This window comes from Bombina bombina, chromosome 1 (genome assembly GCF_027579735.1).
Source record: "Bombina bombina isolate aBomBom1 chromosome 1, aBomBom1.pri, whole genome shotgun sequence".
NCBI classification, from domain to species: domain Eukaryota; kingdom Metazoa; phylum Chordata; class Amphibia; order Anura; family Bombinatoridae; genus Bombina; species Bombina bombina.
The window spans coordinates 229,558,666-229,580,351 of record NC_069499.1 but is presented as its reverse complement, the minus strand read 5'-3'; the positions used below and the strand labels follow the sequence as shown (position 1 = coordinate 229,580,351).

The 21,686-nt window shown below is 38.0% G+C and overlaps 1 protein-coding gene across 4 annotated transcripts in view; it reads right to left on the bottom strand.

Annotated features, from left to right (window-relative positions):
- Window positions 1-17,106, bottom strand: part of MTA1 (metastasis associated 1) — a 732,036-nt gene extending 714,930 nt beyond the window's left edge. For 2 of the 4 annotated variants that reach the window (XM_053697863.1, XM_053697862.1), the window contains exon 1: window positions 16,788-17,106. Coding sequence is in view for 3 of the 4 variants with exons in the window: in XM_053697862.1 (XP_053553837.1) it covers window positions 16,788-16,815 (28 nt within the window). In the remaining variant the exon portion in view is untranslated. The remainder of the gene's footprint in view (window positions 1-16,787) is intronic. The other 2 variants (XM_053697866.1, XM_053697865.1) reach the window with 2 other exon arrangements.
- Window positions 17,107-21,686: the final 4,580 nt, after the last annotated feature.

Below are 21,686 nucleotides of genomic sequence, written 5' to 3'. Positions count from 1 at the left end.
ATTGGCTGCTCAGCAGAGGTGGTATTGTCTCAGCATGGAAGGGGTTAAGGTGAACTGTTTGTTCTGTGTTTGTGAAATCTGCTGCAGAGAAGCTATGGGCTGAGCCCCTTCCCCCCTCTTTAAGAATAGTGATGTAGTATAACTGTGTGTAGGAATGCAGACCGCTCCTCCCCTTGGAGACTGATAGTGGTAGTCAAGACATGTTGGCATTGGCTGAAGTCGTCATAAATTATAACCAGGGCGTTGTCTTTGACAAGACAAAGAGAGAATTTGATTCAAGTATGCAAGAGACAGACTTTTTGGTCAGAACTGCCTTGGAACCAAGAGACTAACGTAAGATGGCAGCTCTCCACATACCTAAAGGAATTTGATAAGGTATTGTGTAATTCTTTTCATGTCCCATTTTGTTATTAAAGAACTGTAGCTTTGTATTTGTACGTTATTTTTTAATGTCTTTCTAATTTTGCACTGTGTAACCTGTGTTGATATTTTTGTTATTAAACACATAGAAAATCTAATTCTGTCTTTGGGCTCTAATATCTGAATTCAAACTCCTGTTGATACAAGGTTAAAGGCACATTACCAAGGTGTTAAATAGTGTGAGTTTTTAGGGGTTCCCCAGAATTCCCCTTTAATTTAAAAGTTTTGGTGGTGGCAGCAGGGAAATTGTTAGAGCAGTGAGGACAAGAATTGGGGGCTAATGAGGTGTCCCTTCTAAGGTCCTTTTGCAGAGTTGCAAGGATAAGGGAACCAGAGCTGTGTGCCATTAACCCCTTCCTGCCCACACCCCTCTATTGTGACACTGAGAAGGCGTGATTCGTCACACATGGGTATCCAGCAATCATCCATCTGTAATGCCAACTATAATTAACTTCAAAAGTTAAGGGGGAACCATTCAAGAAATATAGGTTTGCTGAAGATATTTTAAAGAAAGTCACAACAGTGAACTGGTGGAAGTCACTTAAGCACTTGGATTTAGAGACTGTTCAAGTAATGATTTCACTTTTAACAGCAGTAGCTTCTTCTGCAGGCGTTGAAAGAATATTCTCTTCCTTTGGACTCATTCATTCTAAATTGAGAAATCGTTTGGGACCCGATAAAGCAGGAAAGCTTGTTTTTCTTTTCCAGATTATGAACAAAGAAGAAGCTGAAGATGACGAGTTAGCTACAGAGGACAGTATTTAAGTTTTTCATGTGTAGGCTGGGCTGACAGTCTAAGTTTTTTAAAATATATATTTTGTTTAGCCAAATTAGTTAATAAACATGGATGTTTGTTTAAGCAAATAACATACACTGTAATGTTATTGTTTCAGTTGAAAAAAATCTATTTAAATTGTTATTATTAAAGGTAATGATTATTTTTCTCCTTCCTAAGTACAACAGAAAAGTTGTCCAAATATGAATTATATTGATTAACCTATTAAACTGGGGATAAAAAAACTAATATGAAAAGTTATTCTAAATATCTTCATCTACTTGCATATTAAAGTTATACCAGCAAGAATTAGTCTTTATGTAGAAAACTATGATTTAAATCAAGCCTTACTGACTAGTGATTTAAATCGTGAATTAAATCAGTTTGATTTAAATCAAATCCACCCTGGTCCCATGGTAATTCTAACTAAAGTTTCTGTAACACTTAGTTTAAAACTTTGTCTTGTCAAGGAAATTTAAGACATCTACATATATAGTCAGCCTTAACTCCCAGTATCAAGAAGTACCACCACCTAGAGAAGAAGGGGGGGGGGAGGTGGGTCTTAAATCACAGCATTCTTGAACACAGATATCACACAAAGAACAAGCAGTTCACATTAACCCTGCAATGCTGAGAGCACAATACCACCTCTGCTGGGTAGCCAATCCAGGTATCAACTACTCTATATGATCGTATCATGACACGTAGTTAAGATTTTTCAGTGCCCATATGAACTGGGGGTGTCTCCTAGCATGTTTTGGTATTATGAGTTGGCTATGTTGAGAACTCTCCACTATGAAATGTATCAACCCTGCATGCATGTGTCAACCCCTCTAATTCTTGTAAGCACTTTGCGCAAAAAAAAAAAGTTAACAAGTGCAATTTTTGGAGAAGTGCTGATTTGTGCGCACTTTAGTGTAGTCAAACTTAAAAAAATTTGTAAAAGATAACATACAGGTGAAACTCGAAAAATTAGAATATCGTGCAAAAGTTCATTTATTTCACTAATGCAACTTAAAAGGTGAAACTAATATACGAGATAGACTCATTACATGCAAAGCAAGATAGTTCAAGCCATGATTTTTCATAATCGTGATGATTATGGCTTACAGCTCATGAAAACCCCAAATCCACAATCTCAGAAAATTAGAATATTGTGAAAAGGTGCAATATTCTAGGCTCAAAGAGTCCCACTCTAATCAGCTAATTAAGTCATAACACCTGCAAAGGGCTCCTGAGCCTTTAAATGGTTTCTCAGTCTGGTTGAGTAGGAATCACAATCATGGGAAAGACTGCTGACCTGACAGTTGTGCAGAAAACCATCATTGACACCCTCCAGGAGGGAAAGCCTCAAAAGGTAATTGCAAAAGAAGAAAAAAGTAGAAAAAAAGAAGAAATTGCAAAAGAAGTTGGATGTTCCCAAAGTGCTGCATCAAAGCACATTAATAGAAATTTATGTGGAAGGGAAAAGTGTGGAAGAAAAAGGTGCACAAGAAGCAGGGATGGTCGCAGCCTGGAGAGGATTGTCAGGAAAAGGCCAGTCAAAAGTGTTGGGGACTTTCACAAGGAGTAAACTGAGGCTGGAGTCAGTGCATCAAGAGCCACCACACACAGACAGATCCTGGACATGGGCTTCAAATGTCATATTCCTCTTGTCAAGCCACTCCTGAACAACAAACAATGTCAGAAGCGTCTTACCTGGGCTAAAGAAAAACAGACCTGGTCTGTTGTTCAGTGGTCCAAAGTCCTCTTTTCGGATAACAGCAAATTTTGCATCTCATTTGGAAACTAAGGACCCAGAGTATGGAGGAAGAATGGAGAGGCACACACTGCAAGATGCTTGAAGTCCAGTGTGAAGTTTCCACAGTCTGTGTTGATTTGGGGAACCATGTCATCTGCTGGTATTGGTCCACTGTGCTTCATTAAGTCCAGGGTCAACGCAGCCGTCTAACAGGAGATTTTGGAGCACTTCATGCTTCCCTCCGCAGGCGAGCTCTATAGGGATGCGGACTTCATTTTCCAGCAGTACTTGGCACCTGCCCACACTGCCAAAAGCACCAAAACCTGGTTCAATGACCGTGGGATTACTGTGCTTGATTGGCCAGCAAACTCGCCTGACCTGAACCCCATAGAGAATCTAAGGGGCATTGCCAAGAGATAGATGAGAGACATGAGACCGAACAATGCAGAAGAGCTGAAGGAAGGCCGCTATTGAAGGATCCTGGTCTTCCATAACACCTCAGCAGTGCCACAGGCTGATAGCTTCCATGCCACGCCGCATTAAGGCAGTAATTGCAACAAAAGGGGCCCAAACCAAGTACATACAGTACGCATGCTTATACTTTTCAGAGGTCCAATATTGTTCTATGTACAATCCTTGTTTTATTGATTGCATGTAATATTCTAATTTTCTGAGTTTGTGGTTTTCATGAGCTGTAAGCCATAATCACCACAATTATGACAAATCACGGCTTGAACTATCTTGCTTTGCATGTAATGAGTCTCTCATATTAGTTTCACCTTTAAAGTTGCATTAGTGAAATAAATTAACTTTTGCACGATATTCTAATTTTTCAATTTTCACCTGTATATAGATATTTGCAAGCGAGTGTGTTGTGTGAGAGATTGTGTATGTGTGTAATAATAAATAATGACAAAATGATAAATGCCAGCTAAAATTGAGAAACCAGAATATAAGTACATGCATAAACGTTAAAATAAAACTGTTAAATTACTATTTAAAAAAAAAAAAAAAAATTACTCTCTCTTTATAATTAATAGATAAACCTGTCAGCACGTTGGTCTATATTAATTTAATACGGTGACTGTCATGATACAGTCATGTGGAGTAGTTGATACCCAGATTGGCTATCCGGCAGAGGTGGTATTGTGTTTCAGCCTGGAAAAGGTTAATGTGAATTGCCTTTTTCTGCGTGTGAAATCTGCTTTCAGAAAAGCTGTAAGCCGAGACCCCCTCCTTCGCCTAGTGTAACTGTGTGTAGGAATGCAGAACGCTCCTCCCCTTGGAGACTGATAGTGGGAGCTAAGATTTGTTTGCATTGGCTGGACTCGTAAATTATTACTAGGGCGTTGTCTTTGACAAGACTAAGAAAGTTTGGTTTAAATATGTAACAGAAAGACTTGTGGGTAGAATTGTCCTGGGACCCAAATCACTAACATCAGGAACGGCATTCTCCACATATCTAAAGGAACTTGGTAATAAGTTAGATATTGTGTGTAATTCTTTTCATGTCCCATTTTCTTTTTAAAGAATTGTAGCTTTGCAATTGTATGTCATTTTGAATGTCTTTATAATTTTGCACTGTGTAACCTGTATTGATATTTTGTTATTAAACACGTCGAAAATCTAATTCTGTCTTTTGGGCTCTAATATCCAAATTCACACTCCTGTTGAGACAAGGTTAAAGGCACATTACCTAATTGTTAAATAGTGTGAGTTTTTAGGGGTTTCCCAAAAATCCCCTTTAATTTAAAAGTTTTTTTGGTGGTGGCAGCAGGGAAATTGTTAATTACAGTGTGGACAGGATTTGGGGATTAATGAGGTGTCCCTTTTAAAGGTCCTTTTGCAGAGTTGCAAGTTTAAGGGAACCAGAGCTGTGTGCCATTAACCCCTTCATGCCCACACGTTCATGACGTTGAGAAGGTTTGATTCGTCACAGTGACCTTCTGGGGTATTACATAGAAAAAGAGGGGAGGGGGAACCCTCTTACACACTAAACACTTACACAAAAGACCCTATCACCCATACATTATACAGACTTCAGGAGGGCCAGCAAAGAAACAAGGCAGCGAGTACAAGCCACCTATCCTACAGAGCCTACTACCCATATACATACTCCAGGAGGGCCAGATAGTATGAGCCACCTCTCTTAGAGACCCTATTATCCACACACTATACATACTCCAAGAGGGCCAGCAAAGATACAGGGAGCAAGTACAAGTCATCTCTCCTACAGACTACTTTCATTACATTATAAGTACACTAGGAGGGCCAGCAGGTATACAAGGAGCGAATATAAGCAACTATTATAGAAACCAAACTACCCATACAGATCATATGTAAGCAAGCTTGCAGAACAATTTTATATTTAAGCAAGCTTACTTACTTTAATGCTGAGGAGCTCCAACATGTGTGCGCTTGCACATCTTAGAGGTAACAGTGATCTCTACCTCCAGGAATCAATCAGATTTGATCTGGATCCCTCTGCAATGTCATAAGGAGATTATTCTAGATAGTTGTATGTAGCTTTATAAAGAACTGGGGGGTACTTATATGGCACGGAAACAAATAGAAGGAGGGGGGGGAAATAAAAAAAACACGTATCAGTCTTTACCTGTTCATTACACAAAGTGGATACTCAATTGGAAAGTCTAACCAGCTTGAATACTTTACAAATGTTTTCAAAATCTAGGAGCCAGAAATATTTGGGACTGACACAAAAATTAGTTTTCAGTAAAAAAAAAAAAAAAAAATTTATAATTTATGCAGAGAAGAGTGCTCATACAATTTGTAACATTGAAATAAAAGTACAATTTATTCAGCCAATAACTAGATTTGCTTTTTAAAACTTTGGCGGTTTTTTTCAAAATTGTGAAACGTTTATCTGGATCCACCTCACTGCTGTTGGAGTTTTGCGGGAGACCGGTCTGCTGGATGACTGTATGATTCCAGTCTGCGATACTCGCACCAAGAGGGGTGCTTCCTCACATGTGAGTGAAATACTTTTGCACTTTACCACAAGAGTACATGCAATACTAGGCCATGTGGCGCTTTTGTTTCTGTTCTTCCACAGAATACCGATTTTGGGATTCTGACCTACGATCCATTCACAGACAGCAGCCTGGACTGTTTCATTTGATTTGGTTGGATTCTACCCTATAATGATATATGGGACTTCTTGGCCATCATATATATCTTTCACTTTTTGTATAACATGTGTCTCGTTTTCACCTGTATAGGGATATAGGATTCCCTACTGATATTAAATTGTCTATAGATGTCTTTAGTTATTTACCCATTTTTTATACTTATAGATTTATTATAACTGACCTAGGACGCCCCCTATTTTTCTTGTGTTTTAAAAAATAACGTTGGAAGTTTAAATATATAATCATCATACCATAACATTATTTATTATTGTAAAATAAAATTCCATGCTCCTTTTCGTTCCAATTCTACAGGGAATAAAAAAAAAAAAGCTTTAGAGTTATTTATTTTTTGAGACATACATACGACTATTGAGAAGTTAATTAATTATTTTTGAAAGCATTCTTGCTTTACATCATTTTTTTTTCACACAGTACGTTCTCCCCGTGTCTCCTCGATTTCATGGAGACAAATCTTTTTAAAATTTAGGAGCCAGTAAGAATCTTTAGAAACACACACTTTTAGGAACCAGACCGTGATATTTGTATATAGATATGTGGAGAATAACCAAAACGTTATGAGCCAGTGGCTCCCTGGCTCCTGGTTTTGTTGAGCCCTGATATAGATATACACATATACAGTATACGACCACAATAAAAAAGTTGGATCCTTTCTAGCTATGAAATGCAAATCCAGCAGCACGAAGCTAAATTTTAGGTGTGGGTGCACTCATGGGTGCCTTGTGCACGCTAAACCAGGGTGCCAGTGGATCCCTGGCTCTTGGGTTTGTTGAGCCCTGAATGACTTTCACAAAATTGTTTAACTATGCATATTTATTTATGCATTTTACAGTGTTCTCCCCAGGACCCAATAAATTAATATTTATCCTGTCTGTCCCTAATGCAAACGCTTTTGGAATCGTGCACTTATGATATAAATAAGCAAATACAGCAGTGACAATTATGATATGATTGGCTGGATGATTTCTACGAAGCACAACCTTCTCTAGTGAGTGGCCATTGCAAAGACAGAAATGGGGAAATTTAAAAATTTAGCTTTTTGGGGTTTTTTTAAATACAAAAAGCTTTGTTTTAGATAACCTGTAACCCTTTAAAAGACCAGTAAATACAGTAGATTTTAATAATGCAATCGCACTTACTTTGAACTTCAAAATGAGTCCATTTTTTTTCTTACAAACTTCAAAGTTCTATTTTCATACCTCCTGTATTATTTGCCAGCAATCAGCCAATCACAAATGTATATACGAATATTCTGTGAATTCGTGCACATGCTCAGTAGGATCTGGTGACTCAAAAAGTGTAAGTATAAAAAGACTGCACATTTTCCTTTAATGGTTCAGATAGAGCATGCAATTTTAAACAACTTTCTAATTTACTTCTAGTATCAATTTTTCTATGTTCTCTTGCTATCTATATAAAAAAGCAGCAATGTAAAGATTAGGAGCCGGCCCATATTTGGTTAAGAACCTGGGTTACGCTTGCTTATTGGTTGGCTGAATGCAGTCACCAATAAACAAGCGCTATCCAGGGTGCTGAACCTAAAATGGGCTGGCTCCTAAGCTTTACATTCCTGCTTTTCAAATAAAGATAGCAAGAGCACAAAGAAAAATTAATAGGAGTAAAAATTAGAAATTTGCTTAAAATTGCATGCTCTGTCTGAATAAGGGAAAAATGGGTTTAGTATCCCTTAATAACATTACCAAAGTATATATTTTTTATTTTTTTTTATTTTAATATATTAATTTGTTTATTCTTGGGTTTTAATGCAACTAATTTAGGGGTTGCCCAAAAAGCCTTGAATATTAAGTTTTTGGGTGGTGGTGGCAAATGCAGATTTTTGTTGTAGTGTAGGCAGGATTTGGAGGTTAACATAGGTTTGCTCTTATGCCCTGGTAAAGGTTTGGATTAAGGCAGCTGGAAAACCTTTGCTGTTAAACCATCCTGTTGGCAAGTAACACAGTCTGTGGCAGAAGCAGATATTTAGCCCTGCCAGTGGTAAACTGGCCATTAAGAGTGTTCAGTTTCTGAAGTGAACATTTTATAAGTGAGGCATTAAAAAAAAAAAAAAAAAGAAGATTTATACAAGAATTGAACAAGGATTGGGCAAGGGGCAAAACACAAGGCAAGTACTTTTGTAATATGTTCTATGTATCTCATTGTTTCCTTTTGTAATTGCTGCTGTAATACTGTGGCTTGTGTGTTTAACTGGTTCCCACTTTTGTAAAAATGCTCAATATATTAATATCCCTTTTTGTTACCTGCTGTCTCTATAACAAACTACATTATTCAATTACTCCTTCTCCCTCTCCAACTGCACTGTTCATTAGCCCATCTCTCTTAAACTCACCTTACTTTTGTACTTATGAACTTTACCTATTCCTAAACACTCTCTCTCCCCCCTGCACCTCGTCTCAAAAACAGTCTCATTACTGCAAATCTGTATCTCATGGGCCTCTTGCTTTTACTAACTGGTGGTGAAATCTCCCCTAATCCTGGTCCCCAACAACTGCCTAGCCGTGCACATCCATGTGTACCATCCCATAGACTCAGAAAACAAAACTCTGCCAACCTTACTCACATTCCTCTTGCATCTAAAGCCACTACCCTTTTCACTTGTGCACTCTGGAACTCTCGCTCTGTATGCAACAAGCTCACTTCTACACATGACCTCTTTATCTCCAGCTTCCTTAACCTTCTGGCCCTAACAGAAACCTGGCTCTCTCCCCTAGACACAGCATCCACTGCTGCTCTGTCACATGGGGCCTCCACTTCAGCCACTCCCCTAGGTCTGGTAATAGACAAGGAGGTGCTGTAGGCATTTTACTTTTCTCTCGTTGTACCTTTCAACAACTACAACCCATCTCTTCCCTTACATTTTCCGCATTCGAAACCCACATGATTCGCTTATTCTCTCCCCTCACTATATGCGTTGCAGTCATATACCAACCCCCTGGCTCAACTCAATTTCTAGATCACTTGGCTGCCTGGCTACCTTATTTCCTTTCCTCAGACACCCCTGCACTCATTCTTGGCAACTTCAACATCTCTCTATACAATCCCACTGCCTCCTCTGCAAAACAACTTCTGCAACTCACTTCTTCTTTCGGTTTGTCGCAATGGACCGATTCTCCCACTCACAAAGACGGTCACTCCCTTGACCTGATCTTTAGCTATCGATGCACTCTCTCATACTTTACAAACTCCCCTTTTTCTCTTTCTGACCACCATTTCCTCACTTGCAACATATCATCCCTCCCTACAACCCTCCCTCCTCCTACCAAACTTTACAGAAGCATTATGTCATTAGATCAGCAACAGCTTGCCAATTCCCTCGAACCTCTCCTCCTTTTCCTGCCCTGACCAATCTGCCACTAGAATTCCACCCTTTACATCTGTCCTTGACAATCTGGCCCCTCTTACCATAGCTTGGAAATAACACTCATCAGTATACTCCTCTGACACGGTACCTACACAAATGTTCCCGTACTGGAGTTACGCTGATTTTCTTCATTATAAACTCATCTTGAGCTACTAATATTCTGCATTTAATCTCTATAAGCAACATTACTTCTCTACTCTTATCTCTAATCTTTCTTCAAACCAAAACGTCTGTTCTCTCACTTTCAATACTCTTCTCCGCCCACTCCCACATACAACTTCTCTGTCAGCTCAAGACTTTGCCAGCCACTTCAATAACAAAATTGACTCCATCATAAACTAAATCAGCTGTCAACATAATGCCATTCTCTCACCCCCTCAAACGCTTGCAACCAACCACAACCCACAGCCATAAACTTAGCTCTTTCTCCCCTGTTACTGAGGAAGACGTTTCTGCACTAATACTGCGCTCTCACCTCACTACCTGTCCCCTTCACCCTATCCCCTCACAGCTTCTCCCCTCCCTCTCCTCTACACCTATACTCACACACATTTTCAATCTCTCCCTTAGCACCAGTATATGTCCCTCATCTCTGAAACATGCAATGGTCACACCTATCCTAAAAAAAAAAAAAAAAAAAAAAAAAAAAAAAAAAAAAAACACCCTTCCCTTGATCCAACCTCCCCATCCAACTACCGCCCTATTTCCCTCCTCCCTCTTGCTTCAAAGCTCTTAAAAAACTAGTATATGCATGCCTATCCCATTTCCTTACATTAAACTCCCTCCTTCACCCACTGCAATCTGGATTTCGTCCCCATCACTCCACAGAGACAGCAATAGTTAAGGTTACCAACGACCTACTTACAGCAAAATCAAAAGGCCACTTCTCTCTGCTTAGCCTCCTTGATCTGTCCGCAGCTTTTGATACTGTTGACCACCCTCTTTTGCTCCAAACCCTCCAATCCTTCGGCATCTGTGACACAGCCCTCTCATGGTTCTCTTCCTGTCAAACCGTACATTTAGTGTAGCCTTCTCTGGGGCCACCTCTGCCCCGTCACCACTTTCTGTTGGGGTACCACAAGGCTCTGTCCCCTACTCTTAATCTACATGTCATCATTAGGTTCCCTAATAAAGTCCCACGGTTTCCAATATCATTTGTATGATGACAACACCCAAATCTACTTCTCTGCACCAGACCTATCTCCTTCCTTGCTAACCCGTGTCACTAACTGTCTTTCTCACATCTCTTCCTGGATGTCCTCTCACTACCTCAAGCTAAATCTCTTCAAAACTGAGCTCCTTATTTGCCCTCCCTTCTTCCAAAATCTCCACCCCCAATCTCTGTATAACTGTTGATAACTCCATCATTACCCCTACCCCACATGCCCGATGTCTCGGGGTCTCATTTGACTCAGAGCTTTCTTTCACTCCTCACATTCAGTCCTTGGCTAAAGCCTGCTGCTTCCACCTTAAAACCCCATCTCTAAAATTAGACATTTCCTTACACAAGACACAACTAAGAATTGAATTCACTCTCTCATCCTTTCCCGCCTCGATTACTGCACATCCATCCTCTCTAGTCTCCCCAGCTGCCGCCTAGCTCCTTTACAATCCATAATGAATGCCTCTGCCAGGCTCATCTTCCTTACACGTCGCTCTTCATCTGCTGCCCCTCTCTGCCAAACCCTTCACTGGCTTCCTCTTGCCTCTAGGATTAAACACAAAATTCTCACTCTGACATACAAAGCCCTCAACTGCACTGCTCCCCCCCTATATCTCAGACCTTGTCTCCAGATACTCTCCCTCCCGTCCCCTTCGCTCTGCTCATGACCTCCTACTCTCGTTACCTCATCACACTCCCATTTACAGGACTTCTAAAGTCTGGCTCCCATCTTGTAGAACTCTCTGCCTCGCTCCACAAGACTCTCCCCTAGTTTTGAAAGTTTCAAGCACTCCCTTAAAAAAAAAAAATCTACTGTTCAGGGATACATACAACCTACATACACTAACCTTTATTTATACCAGTTTCTCTCCTCCATTGCAATCCCCTGAACCCCCTTAGCATGCATGCCTAAGAGTCCAGCTATTTGTAGATCACCTTCTTAAGAGCTCACTACAACAGTGCGACTATTGGCAGGGCACTCTACCCATTTGATCCCTATAATTGTTTTGCTGTACTCTGCCTTTGTTTATAGCGCTGCGGAATCTGTTGGCGCTATACAAATAAACGATAATAAACTAGTTAACTCTGCGTGATGCAAACTTGTGACAGTGGTTGGCAGTAATTACCACGTCCATGACAAAGACAGGTAGAGATGGGAGCGGTAACCCGAAACCAGGGCACATTTTTAATGCACCACGGGCACCAAGGCATGTGGGTTAATCAAGCCATACAATAACATAACATTTTCTTTTAGCACTTATGTACTACCCAGTATAATTAAAAAGAAGAAAAAGCATGGGGGGGGGGGAAACTATTTTTTTTTAAATTCAATACTGGAGTGGTTTTTACACTTTCACTCCCTTTGATGTGCATTACTGATATATTTTAGAACTTTTAGAAAACATTATGTAGAAATACCAATATAGGAAAAATGCACCATACAACGTGCATGGTAAACCGCAGCATGGTATTATTTCTTAACTTCACGCGCACTTTAGAGTTCTACATTTAACCTCAGTTAACCTTCACAAAATACCAAAAATGTAAGATTCTACAAACCAGTAAATATATTATATAATTTTTCAATGTTGTCACTTTGTATGTTATGTGTAGAATCACTGACACTATTCTTGACACACTGTAAGAGCTGCACCAAGTGTTGCATCTGCCGTTACCGTATGAGGCAACTCTCCTGAAGTGCCCAAAATGTTACATAACATTGTAGCATGGGATTTGCTTATAGGATTTACAATGCCAAGCACAATGGACAGTTTAAAAGGGGCATGAAACCTCATTTTTTCTTTCCTGGACAATTGTTTAAAAAAAAAAAAAAAAACACACACACACCACACCAAAACTTTGCAATATACTTCTATTATTTAAAATTGGCTTTTATCTCTTAGTATCCATTTTTGAAGAAGCAGGAATGTACTACTGGAAGTTAGATAGACACTATCTGCCAGTAGTGCATTGCTGCTGCTGACCCTACCAGAATATGATTTTCAAGAAAGGATACCAAGAGAACGAAACAAAATAAGCAACAACAAAAAAAAAAATAAAAAAAAAACACATGGAGCAATTGCTGAAAAAAAGTTTTGCCTTTGTCCAAGTTTAGAATTACATTACTGAAGAGAAAGTTATTACAAAATATATAGGATAATTGCTCTAAACTGCTGTGAGCAACAGAGTAGAAACAAAAATAATGTTCCAGGCAACCAGCTATAAAAATAAAACGAACTTTATTCCACAAAGATAAAAAAGGACAAAACCAGGATGTCCTATAAGTGAGCCAGCAGTGACTCTAGCAATCAGGCAAGTGAGCCGATCCCCATGCAGACATGTTTCGTGCGTGGGCACACTTGTTCAGAAGCTGCACCCAGGTGGTAAATCGCCATAGAACAGGCTAACAATAGTATTGAACCAGTTCGTTCCTGTGAGTGTGCTTCTCTCTGTGTGTATTTAGTCTCCCTATCGGAAAAAGGGGAAACCAGACGTGGACTCCTTGCTCAGTGTGCTTAGAGGAATATGGCTACACCTCACTGACGAGGCCCAATGAAGGCCGAAACGATCGTCTGGGGTTGCTGTGTTCCTTGTTCAGAGAGGAATTGCCTGGTATTTCGGCGCTGGACTGACCGTAATAGGCGGGATCAGACTGATATACTACAGGAAATTTCTTCACTGTGAAAAGCATTACTGGGCTAAAAGAAGCTGCACCCAGGTGGTAAATCGCCATAGAATAGGCTAACAATAGTATTGAACCAGTTGTTTGTTCCTGTGAGTGTGTATAATATATATATATATATTTATTTATTTTTATTTATTTTTTTCATATTTCTTTCCATACACTCACGTTACATTTTAAGCACATTGGCTTCAAGTTGTTTTTACCTCGACTATGATCCTATCAGGGTGTTTGTTTCTCCTGTCCTTACACAATACTTGCACTGATTGGTTCAAGAAACAGGGGAGGGTTCTATTCCCCTTTAAAAGTTTGCCATTTTTGTATTGTTGCTTGTCAGAGGAAGGGACTGTTTGGTGTCCCGAAACGTCACAAATAAAACTTTTGTTTACACAGACGGCTAAAGTCCAGAGAGTGCTTATTCAATTACTGAAATTATGGACATTTTCTATAGCACCCTGGCTGTTGATGACAGATGGTGAGAGTGCATACACCTACGAACTATATATATATATATATATATATATATATATATATATATATATATATATATATATATATATATATATATATATATATATATATATATATATATATATATATATATAACAAAAAATTGAAGACTACTGGATCGGTTTCAACCAAGTGGTTTATTCAGGCATAGGTGATTGAACACTCAGTGGTATACAAGGTGAGGTGTCATTGATCTGACACGTTTCGTCAATTTAGAAGCCATAGTCTCATAATCATTGGTGAATGTACCAATTACTCAACCCCTTCAATATCAGTATCACAAATGCATCGATAAATTAACCCCATTAATAGCCTGGGGCATACTCAAAGGGAAACCTCAGATGCACCAGTGATTTAACCAATATAGTGTCCTACTACATGATTCCGTGTCCCTTTACCTGCGATACTACCGCACACAGATCTGAAGGGGAAACAAGTGTAATGTGGTTCTGCAAGAAGGGAATAAAATTTAATCACAAAATGTATACTTTTTCACACTATAGAAGACTATGCTCTAGTTAAAGGGGCATGAAACAATTTTTTTCATGATTTAGAAAGAACATGTCATTTTAAATGACTAATTTACTTCTATAATCTAATTTGCTTCATTCTCTTGATATCCTTTGCTAAAAAGCAAAATCTAGATAGGCTCAGATGCCTTGTGTGATTGGCTCACCCATGTGCATTATTTCTTCAACAAAGGATACCTAGGGAATGAAGCAAATTAGATAATAGGAGTAATTCTCTATCTGAATCATAAAAGAAAAAATTGGGGTTTAGTGTCCCTTTAAGATTTCTTACCACAACAGCTGGTATTCATCTTCTAGACTCATAGTTTTATAAAACTAAACCAATAAAACCCAGATTATAACTCCTACTGACAATTCTATATCAAACTAGAAAAGTGGAATTTGTAAAGCCCTCTTCTGTATTGCATGTAACACAAAAAAGTAACCATTCATGGATATTAATATGTATACAGAAGTGTCATAAGCACAGACAGTATATCACACAATGCACACTGGATATACCCTGGAACGTGCTTGCAAGCCGCTGCCAATACAGAGTAAGTCTAGTGCACACGTCACTGTAGTACTTTTCAACCATCAAGACAATGCCTGGTTTAATCCATTAACACACAGTAGGAAACATACACAGACTTTACAAAATATATTTAACAGATGATTTTTTTCCAGTAATAAATTGAATGTGTCAGTTATACCAGTTCTCTTTATATCCAATAAAGACAGAGTCTACTTGTGCACAACAAATATCACCCACTTTATCACAAGCAATATTGAATTTGGATTAAACCTATTTTACTAAATTCCACAAAAATGGGACCCAGAGTACCATACGTAAGCAGTAAAATATTTTCACATTTAAAAATGCATAGTGTTAAAAAAAAAATGCAACAGCACTCATAGACCTGCAAATGTAAGATGTATTCAGTACTGTATTTCAGCATATTATATGTTAATAGAGGCACACAAATGTTGAAACATTGTTAATACCATGTACTATGTATGTATTAAACCTGTAGTCTGAGGTTACTTCAGGACACACATTATATATATATATATATATATATATATATATATATATATATATATATATATATATATATATATATATATATATACTCTCTCTCCCTCTCTATACAGATGCACATTTTTAAGTTTCATGATGAACTTAAATATTGTATAATAAAAATATTCTTCTCTCCAATACACATTTCAACCTCTTGTAAAGAATGGTGCGATAAACCATTTCTATATTAACGTGTTAGTTTTAGGAGTGCTGTATATACTATTAGTTCTCTTCTCCTCGATACCTGTGGTGGCGTTCGGACTCTTTTGTGTCAGATTAACCCCCTCCCCCGCCATGTTGGCTCCCGCGGCCACCTCTCGCGACTTACACCTCCCCCTCCCGCCATACATCCTTCAAGAAAACACTACACTTGTCACTGTGTTGAGACACTGACTGTTTTTGCTTTTCATATAGTATCATTTTCCTGTCAGACATGACCAGCCTGTGAGCAGACAGCGGGAGGAGGGAGAGAACCCTCAGTGACTCTTCACCCGCCTCCCGAGTGTCTAACAGGGATAAACACGTCCCTTCAAGCCACTGCATACAGACAAATTATAAAAACGTAAGAGTGGAGAAAAGATGGTGCGTAACATGAAATTATATAAATAAATACACTGACGTACATAATAAACAGTTACGAATGTGTCAATAATTTAGCCTGAAATTGTCTGAATGAAAAAACAATGTTATGGGAACTATTTGATGCCTAGGCCTTGAACACCACTGAATATAGGCCCCTCCCCGTAGTTTGTGTTTAACCATACTCTGTGAAATGCTAGGAAACATAAAATAGAAATATGTAGATGATATTACATATTGTACTTGCAGCATAAAACTTGCAGGTTTAGAATCCAATAGAGGTTATTCTTTGACACTGTATTCCAGACGTTATTAGAATGTAGTGAAGATGACAGAAAAAAAACTTTCCATGTTTATTTCAAATACATATTTAACAGCTGATAAAACCCAGTGTGGTCTCCCTAACCACAACACAATACTCGGGGAGAATGTGTACATTTTAATATCTGCTTTCAAATTCATCCACATTTTGAACTCCCCGCCAAGAAATAGAACTCGGGGTACCCCACGTGATAATGGAAGGGCAGCCCGGAGTTTGAAGCATCAGGGTCCAAGGCAAAATCCACCACTTTCCTTACCCCAAACACTCCAGGCACTAAAATGCACCAAATAATGCAGGAGGACTGGGTCGCATTCCTTAGGTATGGGTAGTAAAATATATAGTGAGTGCATGCATAACCCAATATCCAATCCTAAGAGAAGCAAAGACTGTACAAGCTTCTATAACAAGGCCACAAACTGGTAAATTGCTCATGCATTAAATAAGGCGGTTCTCTCTTACCTCCAACCCTGTACATGTTTGCAGCCATGTCTAACAGGCAGGGAGGAGGGGGGTTCCAGTGGCACTGCCCCCTTCAGTGCCTGATCCTCGTCCAAGTCTAGATTCTTCCTTTTGTAATCCGAATATATCTCCAAATCACGATAAATCCCCCCAAAATAATCCTTCTCCAGGTGGGATTGCTAGCTCCTTTTTGGAAAATGGTGGATCGATCAGCCGAGGAGGAGGGGAAAAGGATGCATTTAAAGGGGCAGTGGCTTGCCTCCTGGTGGCAATGTGCTTAGAGGAGGAAGAAGAGCAGAGGAGCATAGCTAGTCCTAAACAAGGCAGGGGAGGAGGGACGAGAGAGGAAGAAGTCACTCAGTCATTCAGTGCAACACTTTGTTTTCCCTCCCCCTCCTAAAGTAACTTGCTAGTTTTTCTTTTTCATTTTCTTTTTTTTCTTGAGGGTAGCATTATTTATTCATGCTAAATTATGATTTATTTTTAAGGTATATTGTAAATTATATATGCATATATACTACAGATCTCTGCTTTAGAGTATTTTACTTGAACCCAAGTATATACATTGCAGAGTAACCTTTAATTGGGTCAAGTTCTTGCTATTTTAAATCTAATTATAATATAACACATAATTGAGTGTTTTTTTTTATATATATATATATATATATAGCAACATTCATTCTTAAACAATTTGCTTATCTATCATTTATTTCTTCAGTTTAACAGCGCTGTATCCCTGAAACATATTCATTTAACTTGTTTTCTTCCTTACAGAGAAAATGCTAGAACTGGCAAATTGATTAATCTCTTGGAAACCGATTTAAAGAAACAACAACCTCAATTGTCCATCTGTTAGTTTTATAATGAAAAAAATATCACTAACTAATTCTACCCCACTGAAATATTTGTTACTTTGATAGTTGTATTACTATAAAATGTCTAAAGTCTATAAATCATTTTAAATAGCATTCACAGATACATAACATTTGTACAGACTGTCTAGCATAAATATACTTGTGAATCTTCTTGGGATTGATTAATGCCAATACATTTGCTAGTATTTCTGGTATCCTCCCCCCGAAAGGCTGGAGTATGTCTCACATATTAGAACTCTGACCCAATACATGCTACACAGTGCTTACTTGATTAGTATAGAAGCCATCTTTGACTCCTTCCATACTTTTCAGTGATTGTCGTGTGAAAAAGCTCAACAACAAAGATAAGACTTAGTTCAGGATTTCTCTGATGAAGATGGGACCAGTGTGTTGGAGCCTTCGAAATGCGTAAGGAGTATTAGCAGAACGCTTCTATTTAAGGAACTGTTGGAGACGTACACAATAAGACTGAATTGGTTATCCTGAACTAAGTTATCTTTGTTGTTGAGCTTTTGCATTACCTCATACTTGATTGAGGTTTTTAAATGTAAGCAGGAAACGAGAAGAGTGTAGCATTGCTTGTAGTAAATAAAGGTTACAGTGTTGCACTATTGGTTTTCTCTCTGCTTCTATTTTATGTGACATGTGATATGTGACTGGAAGGAAACACTACCATAATCCAAGAAGTTCCGAAGTGGGGATTTCTGGGTGCCTACATCCTCTTGACTGTGTGTCACTTACCCATGTGATTGGGGATAAGGAGTGTAAGTAGGAACCCTGACAAGGACCCTGTTATTCTTCACTTCATTTAACATACAGTATGACACTTGATTTTACTATAGTGCATTGATCGGCACTTTTTGGGACTAAATAGAGGATTTTCAAATATGGACTATTTTTAGAGAAATATTTTGTAAAGTGTATTATTGTTCTTATTTTTAATTGTGTGGTGAATTTAGAATAACCTCTTGCGTTTTATGTGGACTTTCTTAGCAGCTTATTGCTTTTAATTTGAATCCACATGCTCTATGTTTTTATAACTATTTAAATATTGGTTCACAGGGTTCTACACTTAAGCGCCTTCCTTATTCTTTTTTTCATATTTCTGATTCGATACTGGGCTTTTTATTTTGGGGGTAATAGGCTCAATACTATTTAGGTAGTGGCTGCTGGTGGGAATACTGTGTACTATTTAGCTGTGCACTATTTTAGTACTGTATCATACATTATTCAGCACTTTTTTTTCTATCCTTCTTCATTTTATATATATATTCATACAACAACAATTAAAATTGTGGGGAGGCGAAAAGTGAGTTTAAAAGAGACAATAACTCATTGTGTAACCCATTTACAAATCTAGACAAGTCAGAGACTTGCTTTTCCCACAGAAACTTTCTGAATACATTGTTTCCAATGCAGCAAATGATTCTGGGTAAGATATGCAAATGAGGTTCACAATGACTCACTTTTTTACTTTTAGTCTGCTTTTTAAGGCAGACTTCCCTTTACGCTATAGCATCGCCGTATTAATCCCTGGGATTTGTCTGAATCACTGTACTAACCCTAGCCAAGCTTAAAGGGACAGTCTGCACCAGAATTTTTATTGTTTTAAAAGATAGATAATCCCTTTTATTACCCATTCCCCCAGTTTTGCATAACCAACACAGTTATATTAATATACTTTTAACCTCTGTGATTATCTTGTATCTAAGTCTCTGCAAACTGCCCCTTTATTGCAGTTCTTTTGACAGACTTGCAGTTTAGCCAATGAGTGCCTGCTCCCAGATAACTTCACGTGCACGAGCACAATGTTATCTATATGAAATACATGAACTAACACCCTCTAGTGGTGAAAAACTGTTAAAATGCATTCTGAAAAGAGGTGGCCTTCAAGGTCTAAGAAATTAGCATATGAACCTCCTAGGTTAAACTTTCAACTAAGAATACCAAGAGAACAAAGCAAAATTGGTGATAAAAGTAAATTGGAAAATTGTTTAAAATTACATGCTCTATCTGAATCATGAAAGATTATTTTGACCTAGACTGTCCCTTTAAAAGTGAGTCATTGTGAACCTAATTTGCATATCTTACACAGAATCATTTGCTGCATTGGAAACAATGTATTCAGAAAGTTTCTGTGGGAAAAGCAAGTCTTCTGAGTTGTCTAGATTTGTAAATGGGTTACACAATGAGTTATTCTCTCTCTTTCTATGTATATATATATATATCTGAAGGTATTTGGAATAACAATTGAGGAAACAATTTCACTGTACAGGGTATTCTGTTATGATTTTGACATATATTGCTAGGCCTTGGAAATACCTTATAAAGAATGTAAGGGTGCTTTAATAGTGAGCTCGTTTTGGCACTATTTGAATGATCAATATTAATATTCACACAATGAGCCTATGTATAACAGTGGAACAGCACTACTAACTAAGGAGATAAAGACTAAGAGGTATATTTATCATATATAAATAGTAGAGAGGGAGTAGAGTTCACAAAATACGTGAAATCTAAAAGTCTAGGAAACTAGCACATAATAGAGGATAATTAATAAAGAAACGACAAAACAGTATATTAAGTGCAAAATACTTTATATAAATTCATATAAGTTCATAATATGTACATAGAAAAATAATAAAACCATTCATTCATACACTCACACACAGCATGGGGTCCCCCTATTGCAAACAGAGCATGATTATGTAGATAAGTGGTGCACCACTGCAAAGTCCAGTAAACTGCAGATATATATATGCAAAGCAGCACAGCCAGGCATTAAGATGTTAAAGCATAGGTATTGCAGAAAGACAGTAAGCAGGACAAAGAAGCTGATCCAGATAGATGCAAGTCAAGCAGTTATATAGTGCACAGATTGAAATCAACATAAGATCGAACACAGTTGCTCAGTAGGCAAGTAATGATTTCCTGAAATGTAAATACATTTGGTAATGTTCCACCAGTTGCCCTCAATGACGATGATTCAAAGCAAACCACATATAGCTTGATTATACAACAGTTCCATGAAGTAGTGACCGACCAACGCTTCCCTGTGCGCGTTTCGCTCCGCTCTTGTGGTCGCTCAGAGCTTCTTCCGGGTTCTGACGTCATTTTGCTGAACAGCTCTTTTTATTGGGTAAAAGGAGCACCTGATTTAAGGCAATACCATAATTCACAGAGCGCCGTATGTTACTACACACAGGCAAACATCTTATTGGTTAGATCCGAAAAAAGGTAACATGTTAATAATTACTCAAATAACTGCAGCAATTGATGTAAAAAAATTACTAAAACCTTATACATTATTCACTCATACAAACATTCATAAAAAATTCTTAAACATCATAATTTTGCCCTATAAAGCTAACAGGAACAATTTAATTTCAAAAATTATATACAAAGAATTTATATAAATTATAAATTAATAGAATAGAGAATTCGCACACAGACTGTCGATATTCCAAAACAGCAGGATAATATACCTAACTTTTTGATTGCCATAGACAAAGAAGTGAGAGTATCAGTTCAAAAAGGAGGCAAACTCCATTTTTTCGTTTAATCCATAAGGGGATAATGTATTTAAGTGATACATCCATCGAGTTTCTTTTTGCAGAAGTATTGTATCAATATTGCCACCTCTTTTGCTGGTCTTTACAGATTAAATCCCAACAATTTTTAAACTTTCAGTTTGATTGGTGGTACTGAGCAAAATGCCTCGCAATGGGGCTGTCAATGTTGAAATCTTTAATGTCGTCACGGTGTTCGGTTATATGAGAGCGAAACTCTCTGTATGTTTTTCCCACATAAAAAAGGGGACATCAGCACGACAAGAGGTATATAACCCCTGTAGTTGAACAGTTAATAAAAGATTTTATATGGTAGACTTTTTTTGTATTACTTGCAAATGTTTTTGTTTTTCTGACAAATTTGCAACATACACAGTGATTACAAGGAGAGCATCCTACAATTCTTTGAGAATGCTCCTCTAACCAATTTATGTGTTTAACCTTAATTCACTGCT